This window comes from Cystoisospora suis (assembly GCF_002600585.1).
Source record: "Cystoisospora suis strain Wien I chromosome Unknown contig_5351, whole genome shotgun sequence".
NCBI lineage: Eukaryota > Apicomplexa > Conoidasida > Eucoccidiorida > Sarcocystidae > Cystoisospora > Cystoisospora suis.
This window is the reverse complement of record NW_027158141.1, coordinates 15,463-38,450: the sequence shown is the minus strand read 5'-3', so window position 1 is coordinate 38,450 and position 22,988 is coordinate 15,463. Positions and strand designations below refer to the sequence as shown.

Genomic DNA, 22,988 nt, shown 5'->3' with positions numbered 1-22,988 from the left:
GGAGACCCCCCTTAGGCGAGAGTATGTAACTGAGAGAAGCCCCCAGTAGAGACAGAGAGAGAGAGGGGGGGGTGCTAGTACGTGAAGCCGCACCTCTCTAACAGATCATATCTACGTAGGTACAGACATGTAGAGAAATCCCCTGAGACTTTCTGGCGCCATCCACTCACTCCATTACTCTCTTTTCTTCCTTCACATATTGCTCTATCTGTCTATTTATCAATCGATCTCTAGATCTTCCTTCCTTTCTGGTTTGTGGCTACTAGTAGTAGTAGTGGAAGAAGACTTACGGGCGGCCACGTCTTTAGCAGGAGGTTCACTTGTATGGAGAAGAAGATATCGAATCTCGGGAGTGAATGTATATGATGAGGTAGCTTGCTAGACAAGGAAAAGAAAGAAGAGGAAAGAAGAGAGAGATCGACAGATGACGAAACACGAGACATTCTCTCCCGCCATCAAAGAGGAAGAAGTTTCGAAGAGATGAGACAGGAGACAGCGACCCCCGGAAGACTCTGTATGACGTGATCGAGTAGAGAATATGGAGATCTCTTTCCTTACGAGAAGAAAAAGAGAAATCCTTAGAAAAGGGATCTACATCTCTGTAAGGGGGATTACTTGAATCTACTTAACAGGTGGAGATTCGCGTATGCCTAGGTGGGAGGGATGTCTGAACGGACTTCGATCTGCCGTCTCAACGCGGTTTTCTTCTTTCTCTCTTTCCTTCTCGAGGTGATGATCTAACGATGCAAAAAAGCCCTCACAGGCAAACGCGCTATGCATGCACCTTCTTTCTCTTGTTGCTCTACTTGGATTCTTCCTCTCGTTTTTCTCTTCCACGAGCGAAGCAGTGCGAAAGGAAGAAGACCAAGGAGGCACCCTTCTCCCTCTGCGCCTATCCTATCCACCATCGTTGGGTGAGGAAAAAAATGAATGCATGCCTGACCATACATACATACTTATACACATACATATACATACCTCTTCCTACATACCTATTCATACATATTCATACAATGCATATGTACATCCTCATATGCAGCAGGAGGTATAGCCTTGAGTATGTCGTTAGACGCCTATTACGTAGTCTGTTAAAGAAACTCTCTCGCCTCATCTTCATCCATTCTTCGGAGACGTCCCCCCTCTACACTAGATCATCTCCATCTCTCTTCATTCCCCTGTCTACTAGTATATTCAACCTTACCTTATACATACATACGTGCGCATACGTACAAGACATCCACATATATGGATATACATATGTATGTATATCATCTCTATGCTATCAGTACGTGTACTATGAAGTATTAGGAGCTGTTCTGACATAGGTCTGGTGTATCGCCCAAGACGTAGTAGCCTAGGATGACTGCGATGAGAACTCCTAGCCTTCTATCTCTCAAGCACATAGAAAGACTTACAGAGATCGGCACTTTATGCATCGTAAGGCTTCGAAGAGCTTCAACCATACGGTCGTGTGTAACAGAGGGAGAAAGATAGTAAAGCTTAAACCGACGACAGCCTGCCCGGACAACAGAAAGAAAGAAAGAGGAAGAAATTCTCCATCCATACTTTCATTCATTCACTATAGAGCGAGCGATAAGAAACTCAACAGAACGCTGGGACAAAAGATATCAAGAGACAGAGAAGAAGAAGAAAAGATCTTTATTTCCTGTTCCCCTTACGGTTATAATGAACAGAATGAATTCTCCTATGAGGGAGTGATCAAATGCAAAGGAAGTTTCGAAATGCCGGTAGCGTAGTATCGAAATCTATTCCTGTGTGAAGGTACAAGCAAAGACAGAGGATCTACAGGAAGAAGAGGAAGAGAGACACACAGTGAGAAAGAGAGGGAGAGAGAGGGTGTCTTCACTAACTACTCTCCAAGCTTTCTCTTGGGTTACTCGAGCCTTGGTACTGATGCAGGAGCAGCAGTGCTTCTATCTAAGACTGAATTCGCTCCTTCTTTCTCTCTTGATCTATTCCCCTTCTCCCTTTCCTATCATCGCAGGAAAAAGAAGAAATTTGTGAAGGAGACACGCCATTCATCTACCAGGAGAACAAGACATCTAGACAAAGACGCCATCCATACACATACATACACCCCACATATTCATACATACACAACTCGCCACTCTTGTCCTTCTTCTTCTACACTCCTCCTTATCTTCTGTTCTATCTTTCCTTATTCTTCTCCAACTCTGTTTCTCTTCCTCTAGAAGAAAGAAGAAGAGAAGACTTTCAAGCAGTCGCCTCCTCTAAGACAACGACAGTCTGCAGCAGAGAAAGGGGGAAGCTTCTATGGCGGTGTATAGTCACGTTCCTTCGTTCTCTAAGTTGACGTTCTTTTCCATTCGAATCAGATCTTCTATGTCATTCACCCCTTCTTCTTCTCTCCTTCTTGATCGTCTGTCTTCTTCCCGTCTCGCAGTTCTCTTCCTGTCTCCTCATAGAAGACGAGACAGAGCACTCATACACCACCCCTCACAACATGCACACCTAGCGAAATGGCGAGAATGACAAGAGAGAGAGAGACAGAAAAGAGAAGATTCGCTCCAAGAAAGAGAAGAAGAAGACGAAGACAAAGAAGAAAGAGAGTCAAAGCAGATGAAAGGAAGGCTAAAAAAGGAAAAAGAAGAAGAACTTACCTAAGATAGAAGGATGCTTTGCACCCTCTCCTGAGGCGAGACGTACATTTACATTGAAGTGGATATTCTCAGCCTTCACACGTGTTACGACACCTACGAAGCACTTCCCCTGCAGCGTTACAAGCAAAGAAGAAACACCATCAACCTCATTAAGCTTATCTTCTTCGTGATCGTCACGCAGAGTCGACTCACTTCAGCCTCGAGCCTGTTGCTCTTCAGATTACAGATGAGACATAAAGAAATCTAGCTACCTGAAAGGTTACGCTTTGAAAGGAGAAAAAGAAGATTCTTGTAGAGTTGCTGTGTGTCTCCCTCCTAGATAACGAGCACTGTTAGAGATCAAACCTCCCACCCCCTAACCCCCACTCCAGGTGTACATACACATACACAGAAATTCATAAGTACTCGAAGATACAAGGAAGGCGTAGAACTGAGTTAAGAAGTACGAATGAGACAACAGATGAATAGATCAAAGATAGATAGATAGATAGATCGAGACCTAGAGAGATAGACGGACAGACAGATGAAGAATAGATAGACAGAGACACGGCAACGAGTGAAAAGAAAGTTTTGGAAGGAAATCATGAAGACCTCTATCTCGGCTTTACACTTACATATCCAACATTGATTTACTTCTCAATTTTAAGCCCTACCCAACAGTCGGAATATACACCGGACGTTCTATACACGCCCGTGCTTTCCCTGTCTCTGCTTCCCTCTTCTTTCTGTTCTCCTACTATGCTGAATGTTCTATATCTCTTCTTCAAGAATGAATCTATCTTTCTTTCTTTCAGGCCATGAACGAGATAAAGAAGGAATGCATTCATTCATTGTAAAGAAAGGTTTGGAGATGAGAAAGAGGAAAACGAAGGAAGAAGGAAGAAGCGACTGACCCAAGAGGAATCCTGAGATTCGCTTCTCTGAGCGTCGTCATAAGGACGGAGAAGAACGCAATCGTTCTCTCGGAATTGCACACTGGCAAGGAAGTCGCGATCTTCCGCTAAAGAAAGACAGAAAGAAGAGTGAAAAAGAAGGAAAGAAAGAAAGAAAGACGAAGCCAAAGGATGTCTAGATTCCGGATACGGAAAAACATGTTGAATCAAGAGTTGATTAAAGTAGAGAGAATAGAAAGGATGAGAGATCAACGAAGGGAAGAAAAAGAAGTAGTCCCTCCATCTTTGCTTTCATCCCTCCACAAAAGCCGACCACTTTGTCAATTTCCTCATCGACTTGAACATGAAAGAAACGACCTAGACTTAATGAAGCCCGTGAAAAAGAAAAAAGAACAAGACGCAGAAGACCACGAAGAAGGGGAAGAAAAGAATTCAGATGAAAAGGAAGAGAAGAGAAAACGAGAGGCCACCACGCATGCAGTTTGAATGAGGAAAGAAGAACCAAGAAAAGAAGACCAAAAGAGAACATCCGTGTACGGAGAGTTTGTGGCATGAATGGGGAAGAATACAAAGAAAACGAGAAAGAAGAAGGAAGAGAAGAACGAGGCAGAAGCAGATCAAAGAGAGTAAAGAAGGTCATGTTCTTCTTTCATGGATCTCTAGTCTCTTCAGAAGCACGCTTTCTATAAGTATATGTACATATAACATATAAATACATGGATAGAGAGAAATGCGGAGCACCGAAGGAAGGTGCATGACTGTTGAAGAGACCACCTTCGACGATGTGTATCTAGAAATGCTAGTAGTGAATAGGCCTACGGTTATTGTATGTCTATGAATATGTCTAGTGATACTACGAGCTGCATGTACAGCTGTCACATTTCCACTGCTACTACTCCTAGGATGCATGCATGCATGTGACGCTTTATTTCTGCTATCAATGATGGGTCGTCGGCTTCTTTTGATCATTGCCATCACTGGCGTCTATCCACTCGTCTGTCTTTGGTCGCATGCAAACACTTCACACCCCTCAACTTCTGTTGTCTCCAAGTTCACTCTTTGCCCCGATCGTTCATTGCTATCATTATCTTCATCTTTATCATCTTGCCTATCACCTTCGATTCCTCTTTCTCCTTCTCTTCCTTCTGCTTACATTTCAGTACAGTACTAAGAGAGAAGACAGGCATCACAGCAGATTTGCAGTTGAGAACAAGATGACGCCCTTCGAACATATCGCCATAAGCCTTTCGATCTGTAATTCCCCCAGCTAGCTGTGCTTGCCACTCAAGCGCCAGCATCAATCTGAGCTCCGGCAGACGATAGGTTCGATTTGAAGTGCATGCAGCGGAGAAAGAACGACAGAAACAGACAGAAAGAAAGGATAGGGATGAGAAGACAACCGCAGGAATTCGAAGCGACTGGTCCGTGGGTACAGGAAGAATCAGCATAGAAAGGAGAGAAAGAGACAAGCTGTACGAACGGGAAGCGAGAAAGGGAGAAGAAGAAAAAGAAAAGAGCAAGAAGAAGAGAGGCTCCGTTGTATGTAAGCAAGGTGAGTTCATCTATGAAGAATCTAGATACGCGGAGGGATATATATACATACAGACAGAATACAGTCACTTCATCCTTGTGAACGACGGGACAATATATATGTAGACATGTATATATACGTGATGATACGTGAAGTGAGAAAAAAGGGAAAGACGCTTTCCTGTGGTCCTGATTGGTTTCAGTTGTCCAGACAGACTCCTCCATACATCCCATTTGAAACTATACATTAAGAGAAGAAAAAGAAGAAGAAGAAGTATAGCAATCTGGGATAGAAGAAGATCTATTTGACGCTTCAGGAAATACAGGTAACGGTCGAGAGAGAGCTAAAGAACGAGCCAACGGCCCTACTACTCTACACAGCATCATTCTTAGCATTTCCTGGATAGATAGATAGATAGATTAAGGATAGATAGATAGATAGATTAAAGATATAGAGACAGGTTGGAGACAGATAGAGATAGATAGATAGATAGGATACAGATCGACTGTGTCTAAGAATGTGAGACAGATACATACATGTAGAAACTATATGTCTAGAGTAGTCGTATTCATAGTCGTATTGGGAATCCTGTTTCTATTGTCTTACCGATAGTTTTGGAAGTAGCACCTTGCCAACGGAGAAGGGAAGTAACTCTGATCTAAAGATACCTGTCCTAGCTCATGTATAACTGCCTGATAGAAGAACAAGATTAGAAACCACAAAGGAGAAGAAAGATAAACGATTCCTGCTACTAGAATAAAATAGAAGGGTTTACAATAGAAGCACACCGGACAGAAGCCATGTGAATGAATGAAGAGTCTTGGAGATAAAGAAGTGAACCCAAAACTGCATGGAGAAAAATCCCCTGAGGTCTCCCGCAAAGTTGGCTTGCCGAAGAGAAGGAAAGAAAGAAGAAAGAAGGACAGAAGAATGGTAATGAGAACTTGGAGAAATTCTTCTCGAAGACTACCGGACATATGAAGATGACTGGGCGCTAGCCATCTCTCAAAGAAAGAAGGAAAGATCGGTCTCTCTCTCTCTCCTTTCTTTCTTTCCTATCATTCAAATGAAAAGCAGAAAAACTGGCAAGTATGAATAGTAGAGAAGAAGAGATATACAGATGTAGACACCTATATACAGTTGTATAGAGAGACATGTAGACACAGACATAAATAGCGATCCATACCCATACCGCCGCCTACCGAGAAGGAAAAACCTTCTTCGTGTCCGTCTGATTGAACTTCCCTCATCCTTTCTAAAGAACAAAACCTATCTACGACAATAGATATCTATATACAGATATACATATACATACATACATACACTACTTCACATATACAACTAGATGACTATATACATATATAGACGCAAGAAACCTGTACATATCGACAAAAGTAAGCCTATATATAAATGTAGAAGCATAAGATGTGAATATGTAGAGATTTTGATGTGAGTGTTCGGTGAGAATGTATGAGACGAGACAGACCTGTCCAAAGTTACAATTGGTGAGCACAGTACACTCGTCAAGAAGCTGCTCCCATATATCTGGAGGCATTTGAAAATGATGATGCTCTTCCCCTCCTTCCGTCGAAGAAGATGAAGAGGAAGAACGTCGATCCTTCTTCTTCAGATCTTCTGTAGTATGGCTATGAAGAGCTTCTCCTACCGCTGAAGTATCTGCCTGGTGAGGGGATGAGGCAGATACCGGCGTCTCTGTAGATCACAGAGAAGAAGAAAGAAATTGAAGGAAGAAAAGGAGGAAGAAGAAGAGATGTGATTTGACTCTGAAGAGGAGAAAAACTCATAAGCTCACGGAGAAGCGAGAGTATTCACACGGGAAGAGCTACGAAGAAGAAGAATCGAGTAAGATAATAAGATGCACAAGACTCATAGTGATAACACGGATAGCAGGAATAGTGGCAACGTACTACTCACTTACAGAAAGAAAGAAAGAAAGAAGAGTGAGAAAGAACGAGAAAGAGCGAGAAAGAAAGAAAGAAAGAAAGAGCGAGAAAGAAAGAAAGAAAGACAGAAAGAAGAGCATTCATGGTAATAGATATGTGAGCTTACCAGAGGACGAAGCCGAGGCTGTGATGCGTTTGATAGTATTAAGAAGGGCATCAATAAGAGACCGATCATTCTCTGCTAGAGCGGCACGCCATACTAAAGGTAAGAATAACCTCCATACAGCGCTATTCGTTGATTCAATCAACGAGCAGGCCCGCTGTACATACAGCTTAGGATCCTGTAGAAAAGGAAGAAAAAGATCAGTATCTCTCCATGATGTATACGGAGGCTAGAGAGGCAAGAAAGAAAACAACACAGCCACAGGAGAAGATTCTCCCTAAAGCGGTTCTGCTTGCGAATAGACACTACGTATATACATATCTATTCTTAGCGTGAGAAACATATGGGATCGAAGCCTTATAGGTGTGAGGACTAAGAAGAAGGAAGAATCGAAGATGAACTTTGAGATAAGGAAAGCTGAGTATGTACCAAATAGAAAGCCGGAGGAACGAGAAGAAAGGAAAAAGAAGAAGAAAGAGAAGGAGAGAACAAGATGACCGTGGTGACTGCGTAGAAAAGGACTAATTGCATCTTGTGTGGTGCTTGCGGAAGAGGAAAAGAAGAAGTTACGCGAAAGCAAGAAGAAGAGAAGAAGGCATGAAAAAGTCAGGAGAGAAGAAGAGCGGAGATAGAACTGAATCCTGAAGAAAAGATTCTTCATTCTAGCCTCTTCACAGACGCATGGAGAAAAACTGGATGAACTACATGCAGCAAGCAGATGGATGGACAGACGGGCTCCTATAGAGACACACTTGCTGCCCCTCCTATCTCAGGACGACTAGATAGATAGATAGATAGATTAAGGATAGATAGATAGATACCCAGTGAAGGATTCCTTACAGAATAAAAGAGGTAGATGAGAGGTGGGAATGACAGGAGTATCCCTCCTATCACTCCCAATTCTACTACTACTACTGGTAGTGGTAAGACGAGGCATGCAGGGCGATGAGTGTGTCTAGGTGTCACCCTCTTGAAGCATGACCTTTCACGACCCTCATCACATATTTCAATAGAAGCAATAGATACCCATACAACTACTCCTATCACTCCTACCACTCCTATCCTACCTCCTGCTAGTGCTACTGAGACCCCCAAGAAAGCAAAGAGAGAGAGGATAGAAGAGCCATAAGAAGAGTACCTGTCGCTCAGCAAGGAGATTAACAAGACTTCGAGCAGCTTGTCGATCACGAGGATTAACGTGCTGAATAAAGCCAGCCGTCGCCATCATCTCAAGAGCAGCACTTGCCCTTGCAAGAGGCTTCGACATGCCAACCCCCACACAACTCAGCTGCATATACATACACACATAGTAGTAGTCATAGTCATAATACACACATAGTCACAATACATACATACTCATACATACATAGTGATACCTACATAGTCATACCTACATAGTCCATAGTCGTCCATACGCATGCATGCACATTTATATAACTTCGTGCACACACATTTACATGCTCGTCTTCATACCTCTTCATACGTACATACATATACACATAGGTGAATACACCCCACAACAGATACCACCCGAAACAAAGAGAAGAACAGAGGAAACCTGAATAGACCAAACCACATGAAGGAGGAAGAACGGAGGAATACACAGCTGATGAATATCACCTTATGGCAAAACACCGTCAGAGTACTAGTAGGAGTAGGACTTGTGGACAGTACATCCCCCGTCCTTTCCTTCTCTTCCTAAGTACGTAGGGAGAGGCATGTTTGCCTACCTCCATATGTATACATGGACGTATGAATATGGATGTCTGTATGTACATGCCATCATAGTCAACAGCACACACCTTTACGAAGCATCAGGGGGAAGAGGAGGAGGCATTAATTGACGCGGGTGGAGGAGGCATTCGGAGAGCTCCAGCCTTCAGACTCATCTTACAGAGAAGCTTCGTCTTCTCTTGTCTACAAAACAACCAGTCTCTCCCTCCACCGACTTCAACTCATACATAGATATATATATATATAAACATGAAAGGTATGTTTATATACATGGTCCTGATATGTATATGGGTTGAGTACAGGTTCCCTATATATAGATAAATACATATATACATGCTGGCTACAGATGGATAGACAGTTACCTCTCTATAGCTCAATGACTAGCCTAGACATAATTTCGCTCCAAGCCCTGGTCATTCATTCACAAAGCCTGCCTCCTCGATGGAGTCATCGATGATCTTTCCTTCCCCCTTCCTTGCACCTCAGAATCTACTCAGAACAACACTTCTCCTTCATTTATTCACTATTGCATGCATTCATTCACGAGAAGATTTCCTTGCTTTCTTACATTCCTTGAGCGGCCGTCTCGCCCAATCCATCTCCACTCGAGTGTACATCGGTAGCCTTCCGCCGAGACAACGACGTTTTCATTATGCTGCAAACATGAAGAGCGGAAGAGGAACGAAAGAGGAAGAAGAGTGAAGAGACACTCATACACATACACATACATACAGACACACAGAAAGGGGGGCGGACACATACGTACAACGAGCATGCATTAAGAACACACAGACGTCAATAGAAAAAAGTGATGCAGACAGAAAGGGAAAGAGAGAAAGAAAAGAGATAATGACATGAATCTCTCTCGCTCTCTTCAGATAGATAGATAGATAGGTAGAGAGATTAAAGATAGATAAATGACGGTAGGTAGGTAGATACATAGAGGTGTGTGAAGGGAAACACATGTTGAAATGAGACGAAAAAACAGGGAGAACAAAAAGAAGAAACCCTTCTTTGGCACCGGGAGTTAACTGTCTATACACCTCAATACGATATACAAATACATATATATATATATGGCTTTACATACCTTGATTGAGTAGCGTGCTGTGAGATTATGATGCTGTTGATTAATTTCTCCCGCATCCTGTTTCGAAAGCTGGAAGCCAGCGGATCCTTTAGAACCTCCGTAACTTCCCCCTACTCCTCCTGAGGCACGCGATTGCGCTGCTGAAGAAGAAAAGGAATCTTGCTCTTGTCTGGCTTGAGATACCTGCTTGTCAAGCTTCTGTCTCTCCTCTACCTGGATGTCTTTGTACTGACAAAGGACAGTAGCAAAGATGAAGAAAGGGAAGGGAACAGATTTCATGAAAAGAGAGAGGGGAAAAAAGACGAAATCTCTCACAACCCCATTCTGCGACGAATTCGTTCTTCTTTGTATTAATATTGGGGTGAAAGATCAACAGCAAGAAGCGAGAGGGAAGTTGAAAGAGAGAAACTACTGGAGATCTCCATCTGAATACATGTATACATGTATGGAAGATACCTGGATATGTCTGCTAAATAGAAGAGTGGATACACCAAGAAGCAAGATATAGACAAACAATAGATATATAGAAACACTAGCCAAGCCGGGGAATGGACAGTATATATACATATCTACATACACACAAGGCTTTACTTAAGCACTCACCGAGGAGCACACTTAGCAGGCCATGCATACATTACGACAGAAAGCAACAGAGATCTATCTATCTATCTAAGAACTCTTTCTCTCTCATCACACACGCCCACAATACCTATATGTTTACACATACCTCATATCTATATACAAGGAGATCTACTTGACACATATATACATATAATCATGTATATACCTGTAAGGATGTCTCCTCGTGTATATATATATATCTGTAGACATACCATGGAGTTATTGGCGGAGCTTGGTCGAGAAACAAGAGAAGACTCGCTTCCCCTACGTAAATCAAAATGAACACTATATACATAGACGACTATATATAATATACATATAAGTATATATATATACGTATACCACGTACTGATAGAAAGGAAATAGATATCTGTAGTTACGAGGTCTACGTCTTCTTCAGCATATTCTTGAGACAAGAATAGCCTTTCTTTCTCCTTTAGAGGTGTGATGTATCACTAGCTCGTCAATTTACCTTACCTTAAGGACCTTTAGATACATATCCTGCATAGCCGCAATCTCAGCGACAGCAGAAGAAGAACCACCCCCTCCTGCTTCGATCTTCACTTCCTCTCCATTGGACAAGAAGGTCCAGATGAATCGATGCTCTGGAACAACAGCATCGACACCACCATGAAGTGAGAAATAACGTTCATAAAAAGAGAGATGAGAGATGGGAAACGTCGAAGATGAGGAGACAAAGAACGACAAATACAATACGCCAGCACACACTCCTCTTCCCTCGTACTTCCATTTCGGGTGTATATACACCTGCAGTGACGCAGGCATACACCACAATAGATAGATAGATAGATAGATAAAGTGAGCGGGATATTCACACGGATCTGTTTTTACCTGTCCTTTTATGTCTAAGCGTCCCTTTTGTGCGTCTAGGTCTGCCAGATTGATATATGTCATACAAGCATTACATCGAGGCACCGGTAAGCATATGAGATGAGTATTTCAGGAGGGTGAAATGCATGACTGAGGAGAAAGGAAGAACTCTATCATGTGTGTTATAGACACACCACCATCATGTGTATACACACCCCTCTATCCTGTGTATATACACACCTAGCACACTCACCGTGCATGTATGTATGTACGGACATATCTACATGAAAGAAAGTAACGCAGAAAAACTCACCATTGGGACCCGCTGGAAAAGCTATTTGCTTTCCGTGGATTCTCCCCCTTAGCGATGAGAACATGCACTTCGTTATCTGTTCATATTCCTGATATAAATAACAAGGCGAACACACCAGGACAAAAGGAGCTCTCCCTGTATAAATCTATACACATAGACGGGTAGTGACACCGGAAGCCAGAAAAACAATTGCATGCATGGAGTCAGGGGAGGAGTAGTAGAGTGATGAAACGATAGATAGATAAATAAATAAATAGATACATAGATAGCTAAGGAGAATTCTGGGAATTAGAGGGAGACACGGAAAAAAGCCGGAGAAGAAGTTAGAGAGACTTCTCCTGTCTATTATCATCATTATCGTCATGTACCTACGAGATCTCTCTCTAATGCCTCCATCGAAAGTGGTCGATTTCAGCGCATGCATTCTTACTAGCACCACTACCACTGCTTAAGAGAAGAGACAAACGCGAACAGAAACGAAGTCTTAAAGTCAAACGAAGGCCAGAAGACACACAGAGGAAAGGAAGAGAGGAGAAAATATCAGAGATCTTGAAGTATCATGGATGTTTCGCATTCAATCGAACTGAGAGATAAAGAGCCGCATGCCAAGAAACTAGTCCTTACACAAAGCTTTGTCTCGATCTAGATGCGAAGAAAGTTCTTGAAATTTCTTTTTTTCTGAATCGACTTCCGACACTATTCTAGTCGTGTGGTCTCAGTGTAGCGAGAGAATAGTCCCCTCTCGTATCGTCTCAGTCTCGACATGTATCGAAGGAATCTACTTTAGCACATGTGTCATTAATGAGATAAAGGGAAAGCTCGGGGGATGGATCTAGGCCTCCTCGATCTGCCTTGCCCCCAGTGCAGCCAAGTGCGAGGAAGTCTAGACAACATAGATCTTGACAAGCAGTTCACTAACTCGAAGAAAGAAGATTAAAAGAGGTAGGGGGAGAAAAGGGACAGCATCAGATGCTAAGAGAAAGTATTAGAACAAGAGACTGGAGAAAGAGGAGGGGGATGGGTGAGCGAGCTCACTCTTGACTGCAAGCCATTCGTTGATGTCTACACATGTCGCTGGCATCTTCACTGCCAAGGGAAGAACTTGATTTCCTAGCGATGCTCTAGCGGCTGTCAAAGTCCTGTAACGAAAGGAGAGAGGAAGACATGAAAAAAGAATGAATAACATGCGAGGGCCTAAGTGCATCGAAGCCTCTAGACCAAATGGAGTGATGGCTGCTGTAAGGGCCTCCGAAGAGTGTGATTAGCCAGGCAAGTCGTCTCAAATGAAGGGCTTTTAAGAGGAGATAGCCAATTCTCGGACTTAAGCAGTCTCCTTTGTCTACCTGCTGAAGTCTAAGCTTCCGAGAAAAACTATCGATTTGACCAAGCATTCATGCGAAAACTTTCTGGAGATGTCCGTTTATGGGCGGATTTGAGGACACGTACAGACACTACGGCCTTTGAGCGAAGAAAGTGCATGGTTCCAAGCGCGCACATCGGTATAGCTAATGTTTATCCATACACCTATTTGGGTCGACTCTTGTGATTTCAAGGTCTCGCATGTTTTCTTTCCCTATGGAGGAGGCCTTGCTCTTCAGAAAAAGTCACATGTCAAGCCGAGGAACCGGGCAAAAAACCAAACCAGCGAGGACAACATGCAGGGTGAAGCACGTTGTTTGGTCAACTCACATAGCCCATCGTGGAGGATGAGCGAGGAATCCTTCATGTTCGGAATTTCGTCCGCTGTCTTGATCGTAGTCCTGATTCCTCGCCGGCTGATGGAACCGCTGACTCTTCTTGCAGTTCGTAACAGGCTGCCCGGTTGCTGCGATGACATCATTCAGAACCATCTTTCACATTGGATTGTACCGCAGATACTCCGGTTGGTTTCCACGGGTCCAGGGAGTCTACCCTCAATTCTGCTGTATCGACGAAAAGAGGGCGTCTACCGGAACACCACTCCTTATCATACTGCAATCGGTGGAAGACAGTCAGAGGTTCTATCACTGACTCATAGGCTTAGCTATGACTTGATTCAGATGGAATCACGGGTATGAGCTATGCGAACCGTCAGATGAAGAGTCCTTCATAATTTCTTTTTGTTTCATGTGATGTAGCTAAGTACTCGCTTATTTGTCCCCGGAAATCACCAAGCGCGAAAAGGAGGAAGTATGCATTGCCGTACAGCCCTCTAGTCCATAATGGTGAGAGCAGCGCCACTTCCGTGTTTGGCGAGCGATTCACTGGAACTCTTCCGGTAGACACAAAGTTCCGGACTGTCGCTCTTTTCTACGCCGAGAGAACATGGATGTCATCACACTGTCTGGGAGCTTCCGCATCATTCATGGCCAGACATGACGCGTCACTGGGTGACTGAAGGTGCGCACAAGGCCCGTTCAAGAACAGAAGTTGGAATATACGGAGTCACACGGGAGTAGCAGTTTGTTTGGATTCACAGGTAGGGTCCACCGCAGGGTCTCCAGGCAAGCGTCTACTACATTTTTACGAAACAGACGCTGCGAAGAAGAAGCGAAAGCTCTTAAGCTGCCATTCAAAGTCACGTCAGAGAATGTTGCCTCTACTGCTTGAATCTACGATGATCTCAAGCTTGATTCTCTCTCCTGAGGCGACGTGTTTCATACACGAAATCTCCTCGAAAACAATGACAGTGTGTACGTTTGTGCTGAATGAAGATGTGAAGAGGAGGAAATCGCAGGTGATCAAGAGGTCTCAAGTTCACCGTCGATCAACCAAGGAGAGAATATGAACAGAACAAGACAAAGCAGGTAGTAGCAGGAATCTGAAAATTCAAAAAACGTACTCTCTACGGCAGCCTTCCTGGCTGAAGCTCGGGGTAATCGCCAAGAGGTCAAGTAATTCATGTTGACAAGAACGGAATGGGAAGAAGGTAAACACCACCCACGCCAGTTCTCCCCGGTAAAGCCGAATTTCACAACTACTACAATTTCATCCAGTCTGCAACTCCTCCAGAACCAGTGCCGAGTCAATGGTCCCAGTAAACAAGTCAAGGCAAGACTTAGTCAGACGACGATTCTCTGATGTTGAGCTTTTTGGCGGCGGCGGCTGGACGGACCACCCCCCTGCCATCTAACCACCGAATCCCGATCTAGAAAGGAAAGGATGGTTCAGAACATCTCTCGAATGATAGCAGGTTCCTTTTTGCGACTCTTCGACTATCTTTTATTCCAGGCAAGCAGGTTCAGCTTCCCCCTGCAAAGTGAGTTCTCAGCCAGAGACCGATGTCGGCGGTCCTAGGATACGGCTCAGTTGTTCTTGTCAACGTAGAAAAACCTTCGTTTCTTTGAGTGGGACAACATGGACCGTGTTAAACAACAGCAGTGTTAAACAGCAGAACAGCAGAGCAGCCGCGAAATGCTCGTACTGTTCAGCCTTCTCTGCAGAAATACTGGCACCCCGTCAGGGCGTGATAGTGCTTCGGTGGCTGCTTCAACAATCTTCTGCATCATTTCCACATCGCTGTTCGCCTTCGGATGTTGTAGCCAATCTCGAACTTGCGTGAAGTGCGCGCCTTCTCGAGGGTGATTCCTAGCTGCTTGAAAGTTCCAGCACGTTGAAAGGAATCCCCCGAAACGTTCAAATGACAGACTAGGGCCTGCGGCCGTCCTGGTACTCTAACGGCTGAATCTTGTGCTTCTGTACGGGAAGCCCTCTCCCACAGAACACTTGTAACGGCGAGAGATCATTCTGTTTAGCTAAATATCGGTCCAATAACTCCCCAGCTCAGACGAAGTGCAGTTTCGGTACCTGAAGGCTGGTTTGCGAATCAGCGAGGTGTCCGTTACCGGTACTAAGAACAAACTAGAAATGGTCATCTCTCCTTTGTGTGCAAAACAAAATGCAGAAGAAACTCTAACACCACAATAAAGCTTCCTTCCAGCCTTTGCCAACCACTTGGGTTATGTTGGCCATATCCTTTCCGTTAACAAAGCTCCAGTCAGGAAAAGCATCTCGGCAAGGTGCGCGAGTCCGCGGCACAGGGGTTGCAGTGTCTCACCGAGCTGCGATACCTTCCTGATGGACCGGTCTGTCTCTTTCCGGACGACAGGTAACACACAAATATACCGAAGTGAGCCAGCTAGCGAAAAGCGCAACCGACCTGCGGCTGAAACCGTGGGACTTGACACCCGTGACTACGTGCTGGACTTAGTCTACTGCAGACTTATTTTCAGGAGAAAAGGGACACCTACACCACCGTTTCCCTCACCGCAATGTTTCCACATGCTTTAGGGACACCACCAAGGCCCCCGGATGCCACAGTTGGACCTCAGTAGCTGCAATGTGTGCAGAACCGCTGGTCGGGGCTTGTGCTCTACGCAGAGCTCAGTGTTTTGCTACACAACGCTAAAGTAGATGAGTGGCCGCGTTTCTTTTGAACGCGAAGAAAAGCCGCCGGGCTGGTGTACCCGAGCTCGAAACGCACACGACAGATCTCGGCAGTCAACTTGAAGAAGTCCTTCAAAACAAGATGATCCATAAATCGACGTCCTTCACAACGGTGAGAAACTTCCCGCCGATTACGAAGAACCATACCACATGCTGCCGACACAAAACGGGTCACATGTGTCACCGAACGGGCGAGTCGACGTGCCTGCCTCTTTGGAACGTCAGGTTTAGTATCACCCGACATCGATCGGCCTATCCATCTTACATCATCTACAGAGAAGGCCTAACAACGAGGACACCACTGGTCGACAAGCCGATTACAGCAAAAAACTAAGCGTCGGTCGCCGGAACTCATTCGTTGGCTTCCGGAGAAAGTCTCGAAACACAACAGGAAGAAGACGAAGAAGACACCAGCCCGACGGAGAAGACACAAAGAAATATACAGTGTGAGACGACTACTACTGTCGGCAGTTATGATTGAACGGTGGCCCGCGATGCGTGCTGCTGTATGCATTGCGGTTACCACCAAAGAGTGGTTACTCCAGTACGACTAGCCATCAGAAAGGAGCAGTTAACTAGCAACGGCTTCTGCACCTTGACGGTCACTCCCGGAGTAGGGCGGGGAGAGGCTGTGTCTCAATTAGACATTAGCTGGGAGAAAAGAACACTAACGGCTCCCTTGAGAGATCGTCGTCTTTCAACAGGCACCACCATGAACACAACGCCTTTGAGCACTGCTGCATGTCACCTGCCAGAGAGAGACTTATATGCTCACACAGCCACTCCTGAAACTAAGCAATCAAGCAGCAAGCGAGCAACCTTCTTCTTCTCCTCTCTCCGTCCCATTCATCATTCAACCTTCTCTCCACCCCCCAATCCATATACGAATAGAAAGTGACAGGAGAGGAGTCGCACTAGCAATCGGTAGTACCGAAGAACCACGCAACAGAAACAATGACTACCTGACAATGTTTGAAGAAAACTTTCTACATAGAAAAACGCTTGCCACTCTCCTCTCCTGTCTTCCTTGCCTTGCTGTCCTTTCGTCTTCACAAGTTGGAAAGCAAGACACGACAATTCTCTATCTACTGTCATTCATATGATCACAAAGACCCCATTGGCCTCTTCTCATTATCCCGACTCGCACAGAAACAACCCCTCCCTCTGTACACACATACATACATCTATAGCTATATATATAGATGTACATATAAGGAGTAACACGGGCGTGAACTGTACAAAACTTCATGCCGTGTCTTTTCAGATCCAAGTAGCAAGTCAGGAAGAAACTCTATAGAGAGGCGATCTACCACTGAATGACAACACTCATGACAGGACAATCAAAACACTCTCCCTCTTTACATACCCCCCTTCCCTCTATTCTCTTGTTCTATAGATCCCTTTCACATCATTCCACCATCCTCACAAAGTCTCCCCAACTATATCTATCTAGGGATGTACAATCCTTCCTGGTATGCTGTGATGAATGACTCCAACGTCACCCCTTTTCTTCTTTTTCCTTTCTTCTTCTTCGTCCTTTCCTTTCTTTTAGAAATCTACGTCATGATGGTTCTTTCGCCTTCCGCCTTTTCCCCCTCCTTCATCGTCATCGTCGTCAGCAGGCCAGACATCCCTTACCGATAGTAGAGAATCATCGAACTTGGGTCTTTCGAAATTTCCTCTGAAAGGAATGCCTTGATCTTTTGCTTCAAGACGTGTGAAGTCGATCCCGGCAAAATAAGTATCTTTCATAACTTCTGTTAACGAAGGTCTATCTTCTGGTTTAGAGTGGATCATTCTCTTGATGAGATCTGTTAATTCACGAAGTCTAGGGATCTTGATACCGCGCATATATCGTACTAATCTCCGAAAGGTCTTGCCAAGTGCATAAATATCTGTTTCAACTGTATGATCTCTTGAGTGATTAATTTCAGGGGCTATATATCCTTTGGTGCCGACAATTAAAGCTCTCTGTTGCAATACCCCCACGCCTTCGAAATCAGCTAGCATTGCATGGCCATCGAATCCAACGAAGTAATTACTTGCCTTGATATCTCGATGAAGAAAACCACTCTGATGTAAGAGATGGAGAGCATAGGTCATTTCAGCTGTAGCTAGGCATAAATCCACTTCGAAAGGTCTTGCTTTAACAAACTCCGCCACGTCAGAACGCGCTCGAGGCATGATCAAGTAAACACCTTTCTTACTTGTCCCACGATAACCTCCGATGATAGGAAGAAAGAAGGGATTCTTCGGAACGATATTCATATGCGCGTTAATTTCATAGACCAACTTACGTACACCTACACCTTCTGTCCCGCGGACTTTAATCACCACCCCATCTTTCCTTGTCTGTTCATCGAGGTGTAAAAACGTCGCCAACTCATCTGAGACCTGCGGAACCATCTTAATCATACGACTCCCTTCCATAGAAAGAATACGAAGAATGTCTGCAAATTCAGGAAACCTCGCTTCATCAATCTCCGGTAACTGGTTCATAAACAGACCCCATGTTAAAGGCATCTGCCCTGCATGCATGCAAGCCACCGCAGAAAGTCACACACGCACACAACATGCTATCCTACCAAGTAGGAAAGCACAACTTCTCGTCTACCAAGAAAGACAGACAAACGCCTCTCCCACGTATCTTACGTACATGAAAACATACATGTATACACGTATGTACCGATATATACCGGGATATAGAAGATCAGCAGCGGAGCTAGACAGAGCTGATGTAGGTGTCCCTGTAAACGTCGTAGAGATCGGCCTATCAAACGAACTGAGAGAACGTACAGGTTCTCTACAACGCAAATAACAAACAACGTGGCCACATCATACTTCTCCTATTTCCGATAACTCTACGTCATGTATCTATCTTCTACTCTACCTATATACAGTTCAATGTACAACACATGCGAATACACGATAGAGCAGAACTTGCTAGAGTAGTCCTATCCGTCTGTACACGCTTGTATATCTGTCTTTTATACTGCATGCAGGAGGTGTCATAGAGTAGTACGGCTATACGTATATATATATATATATATACAGGTTACAGAGAAGATATCTTGTGACGCATACATTCGTTTCCGAACTCTAATTAGAAGCTATGGGTTTGAAACCCAACCCTGAGGAGAAGAGAAGAGAAAACGCGCTATATAGTGTAACCGAAAGAAGACTAACGGCCATATATGTATACCTTTCATGGAAATCGAGGGTGGCTTTCCTTCTCTCTCTTTCGCTTCTTCCTCTCTACGTAAGGCATACACTTTCATCCATCAAGAAAGGAAAGAGAGAAGGACAAGAAGAAAACGAGGAGACCAATGAATGATGGCACGATAGAAGAGTTCTTACTTCTGAGCTGCATTCTATGAATACGTAAAGCTACCGCAGGCCCTCCATGTCGATGAGCACTGTAGCCAAACAAGGCAGTCGCCAGTGCGAGTGCGGCCCCTACACCCCACATCCATCTGCAAAGAAAGAAAAAAAGGAAAGAGATAATGCAGGAGATAAGAGAAGAAGGAGAAATCAACGACAGAAAAGCGAGACAAACAACAAGACTGTCACTGCCTCTGCATCATATACACACACACGTCCTCATACACCATACACTCTTGCTATCTACCTATTCATCCATACACCTCCCCCCCCCCATACGTCTTCATACATAGATACTCATCCATCCTCCTATTCACCTCGCCATCTGAATGACCGAGGCAACTCACTTAGGAACTTTGCGTCCCTTGAAGATACCGCCACCACCTCTTGCTGGTCCTCCGCCTCCGCCGTCACCCCCCAAGTCAACCACAGGAGAAGCTCTGCCTGGGGCTCCTGGCGGTCCAACTGAACTGGCATACGAGGCCACACTAGCAAGGCTCCCAGTAGGTGCAGGACTCGGAGAAGCCCGAGATACAGGAGATCCAGGCCAAAGTCTTCGAACTGGTTGCCCACCCACAGATAGAGAGGAGGAAGAGACTGAAGAGGTCGGCTTCTTTCTATCTGATAAATCAACTTCATTCTGAGCTGTTTCTGAGAAGGGAGAAAGGGATGAGGACAAGGAGGTTGAAAGAAAAGGCAGTGTCTCTTCATCGAACGAGAAGAATTGCGAAAAGCCGGGAGGAAGAAAGAGAAAGGGAACCAAAAGGGATGTTTGAAAACGTCTTCCCTTATCACTACCGGCAGGAGTGTTATCTCTTCCCATCGACGGAGAGAAAGATAAGGATGAAGAGGAAGAAGAGACGTCTTTCCTTTTACTATGACGATAAGGAGAAGAGCCATGTCCTTCAGTTGATTGAATGGCCCTGCGAGACGTCTTGTTGCGAAGAGAGGAAAGGTGGATTAATTTGCCTTGCTCTTCTCCATCGGTTCTGCTTGAGAAGGTCAAGGACGATGAAGAACTGCGAAGACGAGAAGCTAGCGATACACAGAAGAGAAGGAAGACAAGAGGCATGGCTCTTCTCTTCCGGAAAACTTCGTTCGTTTCTCCATCTTCAGCCGCAGGAGTTTCTTTACAGCATGGTGGTAAAGATGAAGGCATAGGGACATATGATAACGATGTTGAAGTCGATGAGGAAGAAGAAAAGATGGTCTCGTCCTCTTCTAAACTCTCTTGTTCTTCTTCAAACCCGGAAAGAACAGAAGAAGGAGAGAGAGAAGATCGCTGAGATAGCTCTCTTTGTCCTCCCTCTTCTCCCGGAATGAGATGATATTTTGAAGAGGAAGAAGAGGAGGATGAAGGAAAAAAAAATGACACAGAAGATAGGGGCGGAGTAGTACTGGTAGAAGTCGTTGCATTCGATCCATCAACACCAGATGTATGAGAAAAATAGAGAAGGTACAAGAGAGAAAGACGAAGCACGGCGTTCTTTGATTCACCTCTCCTTCCACCTACAGGAGAAAGCTTCAAAGAAAGGAGCTTACTCATCCTGACGAAGGAGCTGAAAAGACAGACAAACAATGGTGAATGTCTCCTTCGGCAACACAGTCTCTGTGTACCTATCTATCTGTCTATAGGAAATCTCGGTTTTCAAAACAACAAGAATACCTCTTACTTCATTTTCTCTTCTTCTTCAATCATAGACACATACCCCTCTCTTACCCCCGTACAGAAAAAAGAGGAAAAGCAAGTGGGGAAAGAAAAGAGAAGATGAGCTCCACCTAGCTTGATCAAGAGTTCAGCCGGTAGGAAATGGAGAGAAAGAGAAAGGGAAGTGAAACGAGGATGAAGAAGTAGAAGAAGAAAAGAAAAAAAACTCCGGAAGAGAAGACCTGCCGGGAATCTTCCGCGGAGAGAAGGCCCGGCTCAAGGAAAGAATGAGGGAAACCACCAAAGGAGAAGAAGAAGAGGAAAGAAGAGAAGAAAGAAAACGAACTATAACACTCCTTAACTAGATCGCTCAATCGTCGTCCTTGCTCCTCTTCTCTCTTTCGGTTCCAGTAGGGAAGGAGACCCGCGTGATATTTTCCTCACTGAAAACACCATCGTTCTTCCAACTTACCTCTTCTAATAGAAGGACAAGGACGTAAAGATGCTGAGTTACTCAAGGAAATCACTCCCATTGAAAGAGCGAGAGAGGAAAGCCAAAGACAGAAGGTAATCCAGGCGACGCGACGAATGAGAGAATCCAACTTGAATGAACCGCTTTCCAAAGGAAGCCTGGAGCCGGTCTTCTCTCCCTTTCTTGATCGCCGACATGGAGAAGCTCGGAGACAGCCGTCTCAACTACCGGACAAAAAAAGAAAAGGAAGAATCCAGAGGGGAAAACGAAAGATAGAGAATCAATCTTGCTTCCCTCCTGGACGGCGTACCTCCTCTTGCCTCGTCCCGGTCGTGTTTCTTCCTTTCGAGTGTTGTTGGGATGATTAGAGACGAATGAATGAAGGAATGTATGCATCTACCTATGAACCGTATACACCTACAAACCAAATAAACACTCCGTTCGGTCTACGTGTGTTGAAGAAGAAGTTAGCGCACTTCTTTGGTCTCGCTTTCTAGGAAAATCTTCGAGTTGATTCTCATCCCAGTTCGCCAGTCTGCTCGAGGCGGGCGTGGGGCTGAGGTTTTCTTTCACAACGCTGGGGTAGGTAGTGGAATCGATTGTCGTGATATGTGTGACGACGACTAGCCCAGCCATCGAGGCGGCCGTAGCTGCGGCGGCAACTTGGAACTTTTTTGATGATGTCTCCTCACATCCAGACTGGCGTCGATGTTGATACATCGATGATAGAATTACATGACTATTCTAATCACCCATCAGTTCATGGCCATCATCGGGCGAGAAAAAACGCTGTTCGGTGTATTCACAAAGAGACGCCATTCCAAACCTCAAAAGGAAGTAACGCGAAGAACAGACGACAAGAAGCAATACCGCACGAGACTGATATAGTGACCAAGCTACACGAAAGGAGTCAACATAGAAGTCGTCTTCTAAAGCAGACAGCCCTGGCTTATGACCTTCAGCTTCAATGCTGTCAGTCGCGCTCTGACACATTCTCATCACGATCTAGGAGGTGCGCGTACACTCGAAACATGAGGTGCATATACAGCAGAGATCAGAGCAGTCTTTCTCTTCAGAAGTGTGTCTGACTGTGCCTTTCTTAGACCCCGCAGTTCTCGAACAAAGACCAACCTGGAAGATTTCTTTGAATCCTTTGTTTTCCCACAAGGCCGGAATCCATGCACCGTGCGAAAACGACTTAGAGAGCCTCAGAAACGGAAGAGACTTCTTGTTTCATTCCGAAGCATACCGGAGGTACTCTTGGCTCGATAAATGTCGACTTGTCTCATTTTGAATGGATAGAGTCACCAGTTCCTACCTGGCCTCTTTTTTCCGTTGTC

General features: G+C 44.7%; 3 protein-coding genes across 3 annotated transcripts; all 3 read right to left on the bottom strand.

Annotated features, from left to right (window-relative positions):
- Positions 1–291: 291 nt before the first annotated feature.
- CSUI_009156 (aaa family protein) lies at positions 292–11,932 on the bottom strand (the record flags this gene model as incomplete). Its single annotated transcript, XM_068069274.1, has 13 exons — positions 11,723–11,932; positions 11,056–11,183; positions 9,958–10,185; positions 9,436–9,522; positions 8,272–8,421; positions 7,137–7,311; positions 6,553–6,779; positions 5,673–5,758; positions 4,689–4,837; positions 3,536–3,642; positions 2,643–2,751; positions 1,416–1,516; positions 292–378 (listed from the first exon to the last, which is right to left on the bottom strand). Coding segments are annotated over exons 1-13 (1,698 nt in total), but the record flags the coding sequence as incomplete, so codon positions are not given.
- Positions 11,933–12,786: 854 nt separating this feature from the next.
- On the bottom strand, positions 12,787–15,175 carry CSUI_009155 (mob1 phocein family protein; the record flags this gene model as incomplete). The annotated part of the gene is made up of 3 exons (XM_068069273.1): positions 14,544–15,175; positions 13,412–13,547; positions 12,787–12,861 (listed from the first exon to the last, which is right to left on the bottom strand). Coding segments are annotated over exons 1-3 (270 nt in total), but the record flags the coding sequence as incomplete, so codon positions are not given.
- A 1,133-nt stretch (positions 15,176–16,308) lies between these two features.
- CSUI_009154 (rhoptry kinase family protein rop35) lies at positions 16,309–22,090 on the bottom strand. The gene is made up of 3 exons (XM_068069272.1): positions 19,876–22,090; positions 19,505–19,620; positions 16,309–18,675 (listed from the first exon to the last, which is right to left on the bottom strand). Exons 1-3 carry the CDS (start codon positions 21,072–21,074, stop codon positions 17,696–17,698), a joined length of 2,295 nt encoding a protein of 764 aa, XP_067918753.1. The 5' UTR covers positions 21,075–22,090; the 3' UTR covers positions 16,309–17,695.
- Positions 22,091–22,988: the final 898 nt, after the last annotated feature.